Genomic DNA, 10,650 nt, shown 5'->3' with positions numbered 1-10,650 from the left:
GGACGATGTCCTGATGACCTTCTCGATCATGACTAATGTATCTTTTCCACTGGCAGAAAATAACAACAGCTTGTCGACATCAACTTCTTCGATTGATTTGGTGGATTTCCAGTCCACAGTGGTGCTGTTATCTTTAGAAATATTTATTGCATTGTTTGGAAACGGTTTAGTCATTTTAGCATTCTACCGTTTTCACAATCTCCGCACCGTTACAAACTATTTCGTTGTGTCACTAGCAGTTGCGGATGTCCTCGTTGCTTCGCTCTCAATGCCGGTCTGGTTGTATTTTCGTATATGTAACATCAAGAAGATCCCCAATGGAGATCAACTGATGCAAAAAGTACTTTATTACTCATGGCAGTACATGGACATACTGTGCAGCACTGCGTCTATTGCGAGTTTGTGTATGATCAGCATTGATAGATACACAGCAATCAATTCTCCCCTGATCTATCTCAGCCGAGTGACCCCGAAACGTGCTAAAGTTTCTATTGCACTCGGATGGCTGTACGCATTTGTGTGTGCAACTTTATCTGTTGTAACAGTCGTAAAATCCATCAAGCCCATAGCGGGATCTGTATATGGAATATTTATTTCCTTCGCGGGCTTCTTTGTTCCCTTGACTGTTCTCATTATAGTATACAGTAGAATTTTATGCTTATCATTGCGGCAGGTTCGCCAAATTCACAGCGTTCGTTCTGCGATTCAACAAAGAATTCACTGCCAAAACACTAGGTCCTTTCGCCGCGAACTCAAAGTTACAAAAATGTTGGGTGTTGTTGTTGGAGCGTTTATAGTTTGCTGGGGACCTTTCTTTTTCATTGTTTTAGTTTTTGCTGTTTGTCGAACCTGTTCTGTTAACAGAGCATGGGCGAATCTAAGCAAGTGGCTGCATTACTCCAACAGCTTCATAAATCCAATGATTTACACTTTGTTTACAACATCGTTTCGATCCGCGTTCAGACAGCTTATTCTTCGTAGGTTTTGTTGCAAGTTGGGATTGAGAACCCGCATCAGTCTGAGGGTTTCCAAAGTTGGAAGTGTTGAGCCTGTAAACTAAAGTGTTCGTCACAAGCCCGCTATCACTTATACACATTGCGGACCTACCTCTGTGCACTCGACAGTGTACAGTGTTTTCAATAACGTTATCAAATGCCGGCAACGTTACTACCCATTCCATTCATCCAGGATTAACAGAGAGCCTTTAAGCTGCGAGGAGATTATCTGGAAACATTATTTCCCGTTATTGTAATAATTTCACGATTTCTCCCAGTAGGCAAGGAAAGTGTGTACCAACATTTCAGGAATAAACTTGGTACGAACAGAGTGAGTGCTTGGATAAAAAATGGACAATTTATCGTCAGGTGTTCGCGTCTTCCCGTAACCGCAAATTTGGTTACCAAAATGTAAAACTTGCGCGTGCCAATACAAAGGGTCCCGCAAACCCCTGAGGACAAACAGTTACTTAACACGTATTCGTTTTCAAGGCAACGGGTGATTTATTTCAGGCTCTAATTGACCGCAAGAAAGTGAATGCTACAACGACCAGCTACAACCACGCAAGGCTACTCCAGAAACCGTGCACTTTTCTCAGTCTGCTTCCTCGTTTTCAGGCTTAACAACCTCACAATGCCCATCACTAGTCACTCTGGTACTAATATAAAGGGGATTTGGGTGTCCTTAATTAATCAGAGCTAAAAGATCCTCTTTGGCCAACATCACTGATGAGGTCAAATACATGATAAAATAATCTATCACTGCTTGTCACAACACGAATTGAAGTCATGGCCGCGGCGAGGGAGCAGACACCAAGGAAGGAGATTTGAGAGAACCCTGGAACAAGTCCGCAAATCACAAGTGTATTTCCAAGGACCACGAATTGTTTAACTGGAAGCCATGTGACATTTACTTATTGAGTATCAATACCGCAAACGAGCTTTAAATGACTGTGCAAGCCTGTCTCTCTTGGATACTTTGATGAGACAGCCCAGCAGCTCGTGGCGGGAACTGTGGATATGCCACATTTTTATTGTTCAATTTGTCACGCAAAGCGACCGAAATGAATCGAGCCGGGTCGAGTCGTGTACATTTGTAATAAGTACCGGTATATACTAAAACGGTGGATAACCTTGAAGGCACGCTCTGATTGGCTACTCAAACTACGAATATCCTTTGTTAGTATATACTAAAACAGTAGATAGCGTTGAACTCGCGCGCTGATTGGCTCGTCAAACTCCGAATATCCTGTGCTATTTACCTCCGAGCAACTCGGGAAAAAATGGCGTGCCGATTTGCATTCGTGACAAGTGAAGAAAACATCCAAATTCATTTTTTGTGCTGTATATTATCTCACTGTTTTAATATATACTAAAACAACTATTCACCTCAGTGTCGGTGGCTAGCGTTGGATATATATATATATATATATATATATATATCCACCGCTAGCCGCCTCCACTTCGGTGAATAGTTGTTAACTATTCAGGGGCACCCAACGAGAATATAGTTCAAAATCACTTAAACATAGCATTGTTAAACGTATTTTGGTCTTTAAACGGTAGTAATAGGCATATTTTTATCCCCTTAAAATTTGTTACCTGTTCGGATTTCCTAGCTGAAAGTCTAGTGACCCGAAAATTCTTGGGATCAAAACTTACATTTCCGAAAATTTCAGCCAGAAAAAGGCTCCCGAAAATTCTAGGTGACCTTTTTAGGGTAAAAATCCGTTTTAATTCGGCAATTATGCCATTTTTTAGAGGTTCGAAAATCCTTGGACAGGCAGGCAAGCAAGAAATTTTAGAACAAATGTTCCGAAAATTCTAGATCTCAAATAGTCTTCCGAACAGATATTTTCCGAAAATTGACGTTAGGTGCCCCTGGCTATTCACCTCCAAGCTTTGCACCCGAAAACATCTTAATCGTTACAGGAACAATTGCGTTAAAATCATCTTTTTATGCTATCTTAGCTCGGTAAACGGCCACCTACAGATTGGTTAATAGTTGTCAATTAGTGGCTGTGTTACTGAGATATATCGAGTTTATTGAGCGGATTAGTTTAATTTAGCATGTGTTTGTAGTGCAGTTCTAATTCTAGAGGAGATTAAACGGTGATTTTAACTCAGGAAACGTACTGTTGGTGCGTTTTCGAAAGCTGGGTAAATTAATTTAAAGAAACGACTTTCGTTCATTCTACTTCATTACAAAACAGTTACTGCCTTTTAACTGTAAATCTGAAACTTGATTAAATTAAATTTAAATTAATTTAAAGGCCCACCTTCAACCGACAGGCTTTACTTTCGAATTCGTAGCGATCGTAGCTTTGGCGGGATTTTCATGTATGAAAATTGTTCCACGGCAGGCAATGCTCGTCGGTTAAAAGATGGGCCTTTAAAAAGAAGGCGTGTTCAAGATAAACCTTCTTTCCTAGGGTCTCTCCTCTTTACGTGTCTTGGTGCGAATGAGAGAGAGAGAGAGCCTGTTATTGTCTGATCATTTGTGTCCCGAAATGTGGGACACGACAAACATATTCATTTGATAAGAGAGACGTTTGACTCCACTGAAAGAGGACTTCCCTTTCATGTCTTTAACTGTGGCGAACACACGTGACTAGACTATACCAAGGTCTTTCGCCTAAAACCAGAGGGACCCTGGGAACAAGGCCGGATTAGTCTACACGCCTTACATTGAAGACATCAAGAACCGCAACACTCCAATTACAAATATAAAACATAGTGAGGGAACAGATTTCTTGTCAGCTCCGCCGTTAATAGGCCTTTCTCTTCTATCTCCTAGTCTTTCGCATGATTTCTGCTTGCTGGCACTCAAACATAAGGCGTGATCCAACACGTGAAACACATACTGCTGTTCCACTACGCCATGGAACAAGTAGGCACCAGGCCCCTCCGCGAATATTCCTATAAAAGCAGTCGTAAATTGTGAGTCTACTAAAAGAATTCTTTGACTTAGTTTGGCAAAGGAGCACAAGTTGCCGCAAAAGGAGAAACACTGTTGTCTTCTAGCCTCCTTCAATCTCGCGCAGCGCCCCCCTCGCTCTTTGGCGGGAGCGCTGCATGACATCGCAAAAAATGGCTGTGAAGGAGAGATTAAAACGTTTCTTACAGAACGCAAACTAGGAATAAAATGTTTCTGACAAATAGCTTTTCCTTTCGCGAAGCAAAGTTTGTTTCGCTAGCGAATGTTACATGTCACATACAAAAAGAGAGAGATTTCAGGAAACAAGGTTTCCGCAACGACATTTCCTCTTCTGCGGAGTCCTTGCCTTTTACAGTTAGTCTTCAACGCCCTTACCAACATCCTCAGATCCATGGGTTTCAGATCTCCGTAATACAGTGGCCTGCTGTCTGTAGTAAATGTCAGCGGTATCCACTTTGGTTATGTCTGGTCGGGACCCGTTCAACCCGCCTGGTCCATTTGCATATCCAAGTGTAGTGTATGGTTTACCGTTGAGATCCAAGGCAGTCTTATTATCAACTTCTTTTATCAAACCAAACACAGGGTTCCCACGCTTTGGGTATCCACCGATTGTGAAGACATGAGAGTGGTCAGCGGTTACCGTTATCAGTGTTTCATCTGTGGTATGATTTAAGAAGTATTATTGTTATATAGTATAATTTTTTCCCCCAACAGCTCGCGCTGTCGTTGGTTACTTCGAGGCCACATGACATCTAACAATAAAACTGTTTCCCGCCAAAAGTCTTTGAGCGGGCAACAGTGCAAAATCTATGACGTCAGAGGGTAACAGTGCACTGTTACCCGCGAATGTTGACCGACGACCGCCGTTGTTGTTGCCATTGCGCGTTTTTCTTTTTTCGTTTTTCTTTCAGTGTTTCCCTCGGCTGCGCCTTGGAGGAAACATTGAGATTCTCTTGAAACAAAACATAGTTAATAGAGGAGAATGGTTAGGAAGCTCGGCAAACATCAAAGGAGCAAACAAAGAAGCCAAGATTTAGGTTGGAAAGTCCACTACCGTGCACAATCTTTTGTTTTGCGCTCATACATTATGCATGAATTACGTAACCAACACGTTTCTATTGGTTAGTTCTTCAGTACGGAGTAAACAACCATTGTGTTTTGTGCACGGTCAAGGCCAGAAAAGTGAACAAAAACCTACAACAAAGAAAGTTGTCGGGTTTCCTAACCATTCTCCTTTATTAACTATGAACAAAATGAACTGTTTCCCTCGGGCCCAGTCATTGAGTGTTTATTACAAAGGTATTCCCCAAGATGTGAGAGGTGTCACAAATACACTTAGAACAGATCCCGTCACGTTGGCAGAAACTAACCTTGACAAGGGGTACACTCGAAACTTTATCGTTTTCGCTAGTCTGTATTGCATTCTTAAGTTAACATTTTTCCTCAATATTGCCATGCATATAACACTCACTTTAAATTTTTATTAACATATTTGTAAGACTGGCTTTCCGCTCCTTTTAACTTTAAAGTTATTGAGGCAGCTCCTTCCTTGTAATTGGATTAATTAATTAATTGTTATTATTCTTGAATAAATAATATTGTAAAGAAGCTTAAAGATCTGGAGTTGGGGTAAATAAACTTGTTGTTGCTTTTGTTGTTGTCTTCCAAAGGGCGTTTGTTGAAAGAATAAGGGATGCTCCTCACCCTTTTGAAGATGTCCGCCGCACCTCCGCCGGGTAAAGCGTCTTAACTATTGTAGGCTTTTCCGGCGGGAACCTCTTGGAAGATCCTTACGATTAAAATATCGATATAGGACATGTTCAAGTTTTGAGCCTCTTTATTTAAGAGGATTAACATTAACATCAGAGGCGGATAAAGAATATCATTATAAGATAAGTTATCTGCTTAGAAGAAACGAAAGAGAACGCATGATTCATTTCTGAGGAAACTTGAAATTGTTTGTCAGAGTCAGTATCTCCACTTTGTAAGCAAGACATCGCCACAATGAATCAAGCAACCTAGGCAGATGCAAAGAAACAGTCCCAAAATATCCAGGGTTGAGCAGGGTTCGGTTTGATCTTGGATTTTCTTCCAAGTCTCTTTAATTGACTAGTAACAGTGTTCACTACATCTGCCCCCGCATACGAGAGTATGAAAGACAGTTGAGATACGTTTAAATTATATCCCGAGCATGTCGCCCCTGATTCCGATTTGCGTCTGACAAGTCGTCGCCCCTGTTTCTGATTTGTGTCCGGACAAAATCAATTTCTGAGCCAGGAAACTCGATTTGCATCAGATCTGCTTCAATAGTTGATTTTTCAATCGCTAACCTGAATAGCACTTTGGTTCTCAGTGCGAGTTTCTACCTCATGACTCCTAAAACACCTCGGTCGTGTAGAACAATATCAATACCACTTGCGCGCTAGTTTAAGCAATACCGGTACCACCTTGCGCGCCCAGTTGAGCAAGTCGAGATTGATTCCTCCTACAATATCTACCAATTTACACATTTAACCATTTTACGCGGGGACTTCTAGGTTGGCTCCTCGGATTTTTACACTGGGATGATCTTTTACCTTGCATATCCGCATTAAAAATACATCTTTTTAATATGTATCTTCCATCACAATATTTACCTTTGTCCACCATTTCAACCGCTTTGGAAACTGCTTTGTCTAAAGCCACTGCATCGTGCAAAGCCGTCACAGCCCATCCAGCGTGATGTCCGTGATCAATGCGTCCCCCTTGAAAGATGAAAGAGCACGATGAAAATTAAAATTGAGCTGCAATTTAAGCAGCTAGCCACTGCTTTGAGGTGGCAAAGGCTTGAGACACAAACCTTCTACCAACAAGAAATATCCCTTGGGATTTTTTTGCAGTATTTCGATGGCCTTCTTAGTCATCTCTTCAATGGATGGTTCTCCGGCTGTATCATTAAGGCGCTCTACTTCGTACTTCATATGAGAATACTCGAAGAGACCTGCAAGAGAGACATGTGAAGTTTAAACAAAACGTATTTTGAGCAAATAATAATGGAACACCGAGAAAGATTTGATATGAAACCATAGTGACAGTGGGAAAATGAAAATCTGAGCCTTGCAAGTCAAGTTTATGATGACTGTATTAGGCCCCGTCCACATCTATCGGGATATTTTCGTAAACGGAGATTTTCTCTTCGCTTATGAAAAAAATCTGCGTCCTCACATAGCATTTTTCTCATTGCGAGTCCACAGGAATACCCGAATACGAAAACGCTTACCTTCACCCACTTATGGAACATGCGTGCGCATGCGTTCTCTGAGTTACCACGCGCTTCTTATGTCATCTCATTCGAAAATCATGCTCCAACAACAACAACATTTTATTATTAACAAACCATTACGAAAACGACATTTTCTTGTAGACGGGAGGGAAGTAAAAGTCTTCGTTTTCGAAAATATGCAGATACGTGTGGACAGGGAGTTCTTCTTCGAAAAGATCTTCCCCAATATGTACTCGCCCATGAATTAAACTTTTCGAACGCTTACCCGATGTACTATGCTCCGGCTGTCTTTATCGGACTGGAATACAACAGGGACAAGAAACAGGACCCCGTAAATTAATCAGACTTGTAGATTTGCTAGTAACTCGTGTGGACAATAATTAACCACGACAACAAGCAGTTACTATATTCATGAATTCAGTCATATATTCACCTCCAACACACCAATGAGCATCCGACTAGATTGACGGAGGGTCGTAGGTTCGAATCCGATCTGGGGCTAGGATTTTTCTGATTTTTAAATGAGTTCAATTGTCAACATTTCATTTAATATGTGTACATATAGCATTCGCCTCCGATATGCTTGGCATTAGCAATAGCCTTATTCGCAATTGTAAGGGTAAATGGGGCTAGGATTTTTCTGATTTTTAAATGAGTTCAATTGTCAACATTTCATTTAATATGTGTACATATAGCATTCGCCTCCGATATGCTTGGCATTAGCAATAGCCTTATTCGCAATTGCAAGGGTAAATGTTAGATTAAGGGTAAATATGAAGAATGTACAGTTATATACGCTCTAATTTACTTAAAACACTATGTCTCAGTGAAGGATCTACTGAGCACCTGGAACTGAATAGTCAAGCCTAGCTTTTGGCTGTATTTTCACTCACTCAGAGGCCCTTCAAGCAAGTCCAGCGAGGTCGATCATTTTCTGGCAGAGGTATACCAAAACTCCAGGAATTCCATGTCCCACTCTCCGCGAACAATGTGTACGTTATTTAACATCCCACATTATTAACAGCAAGGGTACTGTTGTGAGAAAGGGCCCATGGTTCATATAGTATACGGTATGTGGTTTAGAAGTCCTGAGAGTCTAACTATTTGCAGGGGTGAGTACCAAGGCATCATATTCTCCTCAGTCATTCAACTATCGTGGTTCTAACCCGCGATCTGCCGGAAGGTATTGGGATGCTGAACCTACTGATCCACGCGGTTGGTCAATAAGCCATTAGGGAGCTTAAGGGCCCACTGACGTATTTTTTGGGGTGCGTTGCTAAGGATGTAATGGTTAAGTAGTTTGAGAGAATTTGGCATTATTTTGGTCAGTTTGCAACTTTTGTAAACCAATGACCCTAAATATGACGTTATCATAACACGCCCATGGTCACGTGACCAATAAAAGAAAACTCTAAATTTGTCTCCGTGCTACGCAATTTTGGTATTTAATCGATGGTTTGATAATTTGTATTCGTTTTTGCATCCAGCCAAGCATGGTTTTCTTTTTATTTTGAAAAATGTTCTTTTTAAAGACATAAACGATACTGAAATACCCATAACTTTTTCAAAAAAGATGATTTTAAAAAACCAATGCTTAGCTATATTCAGTATTTGGGGGTGAAACGTGCCATGTAAAAAAAATAATAATTCAATTTAAAACCGCTGGCAATTTAGCTTTTTTCTCAAACCGGAAGTCAGTTCGTTTACGCATGCGCAGTTGATCTGAGAACGAGCGCTAGGAAAGGCGAGGAAAAACCTTCGATGGAAACAACAGTTTGTGCGGTGACTTTTGCTTGTGAGTGGGTTTCTTGTCAGCTCATGATATGATGTCGTCAGTTACCGGAAGTGACATTTCACTTCCTTAGCAACACGCGAAAAATCCGTCTGTGGGCCCTTAAGCACGCGCGTTTTTGAGACGGGGACGGCAACCGGAAGTGAGCTGTGTACCCTTTAAACTTGTCTTCACACAACAACATTTATATTGCTAAGTATCTTTTCTCCATTAGAGATGATTAGTATAAAAATCTGGGAGACACTTTTGTCCTGGCGCACGAAATATTGTCTTCCGGTTGCCGTCCGCGTCTCAAAAACGCGCGTGCTTAAGCTGCCTAATATATATTTGTGTGTAAAGTTGTGAACGACGTTCTCTTTCATTCCCGTTGGGATTCGACATGACATGTCATGTAGTGGCTAAAAGAAGGACAAAAATTGCGTTTTTGAACATTAGATGCCCGAACAAACATACCCATAACGTGGTCAACTTTCTCCGGGTCGATTTTGTCAAATTCTGTTTGGTTCCACACGTACTTTGAGTTGTTGTTGTGTTTGCGGAGCCACTGTTGAATCAAGTCTTTTCCGTCGAGTCTCTCTCCTGTCTTATTCGAATACTCGGGGTCGGTCTGATTTTGATGCAGAAATTTCCTGCGGCCTCCTCCAAATATCACCTCAATACCGTCACCATAAGGAAACTCGACAAGCTGCAAAGCTGTCGAATACAATGAAAGTAACAAGGTCTACAAGTCAAGTTAAGTACCAGGTATTTAAATAGTGAAACTCGTAGGAAAATGTGTAGAATCATAGTTAATATATGATCGAGTTAATATATGAAATTCGACAAGTTTCTTTGTTTTATGTTTCTGTTCGATGTCTTTGCCCTGCATGATCATGCACAAACCACACCCTTTTTCTAAAAGACAGCCAATCAAAATTTTCTATTAATTTATTCAAAACTCAGTTGTGAACCGAGGACAAAAGATTGTGCTTTGCCACGGTCACGCGAACATGAAATCCGATGTCATTGTTTCATAACCAGTCCATCTATACGAACTACGATAGAATACAGTAAACACCCACATGTAAGAACCTGGAATTTGAGAGCCTCTTAGGCTAAAAATTTCATTTTAGACCCCTTTTACATAAGAACCCGTTTAGCCTTAAAAATTAAACAGGTTCTTATTTTAGAAAATGACCTTGAAATTTCAAGCGTCTGGAACAAATTTTAAGCTGCACAGATCTTGTTTAAAACTTCTTTTTTCATGGTTATGATTGAAATATAAAGGTAGGTATCAGCATCCTCGTTAGAGGAAATCAGTCATACCATATGTATCATAGAGTAGACATCGTTTGTGGAAACAAGACCTAGATAGCTTAAAACTACTATAAATACCATTCTTAAAAGAACCTATTTCAACCTAACTTGGAAAAATCTAGGTTCTTATATGTGGGTGTTTACTGTATAAGAATTCAAATGAACCGACTGTGATAAGTAACTCTGAGCTTCATCACAAGGCGCCGTAAAGTCGAATTCGGGATCAACGAAAGCATTTCCATCTTGCAGTCGTAGCTGGGAAACCTAGCGTCTCTAACCACGACGCCTTTACCACCTAACACTCTTTAATCGTGCTACTGAGAATATGACATCAAAATTTAAGCTAGGTGCTGCATGTTCATGAGAT

General features: G+C 40.8%; 2 protein-coding genes across 2 annotated transcripts in view; one reads left to right on the top strand and one right to left on the bottom strand.

Moving 5' to 3' along the window:
- Positions 1–13: 13 nt before the first annotated feature.
- On the top strand, positions 14–1,212 carry LOC137996644 (D(1A) dopamine receptor-like). The gene has a single exon (XM_068842158.1). It carries the CDS (start codon positions 14–16, stop codon positions 1,058–1,060), a length of 1,047 nt encoding a protein of 348 aa, XP_068698259.1. The 3' UTR covers positions 1,061–1,212.
- Positions 1,213–2,425: 1,213 nt separating this feature from the next.
- Positions 2,426–10,650, bottom strand: part of LOC137996643 (alkaline phosphatase-like) — a 13,792-nt gene continuing 5,567 nt past the window's right edge. The window contains exons 4-8 of the mRNA XM_068842157.1: positions 9,441–9,680; positions 6,773–6,913; positions 6,570–6,677; positions 4,309–4,590; positions 2,426–3,914 (exon numbers count right to left, since the gene is read on the bottom strand). Coding sequence (XP_068698258.1) covers positions 3,679–3,914; positions 4,309–4,590; positions 6,570–6,677; positions 6,773–6,913; positions 9,441–9,680 — 1,007 coding nt within the window. The 3' untranslated portion in view covers positions 2,426–3,678. The remainder of the gene's footprint in view (positions 3,915–4,308; positions 4,591–6,569; positions 6,678–6,772; positions 6,914–9,440; positions 9,681–10,650) is intronic.

This window comes from Montipora foliosa, chromosome 3 (genome assembly GCF_036669935.1).
Source record: "Montipora foliosa isolate CH-2021 chromosome 3, ASM3666993v2, whole genome shotgun sequence".
Lineage (NCBI taxonomy): Eukaryota > Metazoa > Cnidaria > Anthozoa > Scleractinia > Acroporidae > Montipora > Montipora foliosa.
Note: the sequence above shows the minus strand (reverse complement) of the source record. Positions and strands in the feature narration are given on the sequence as shown.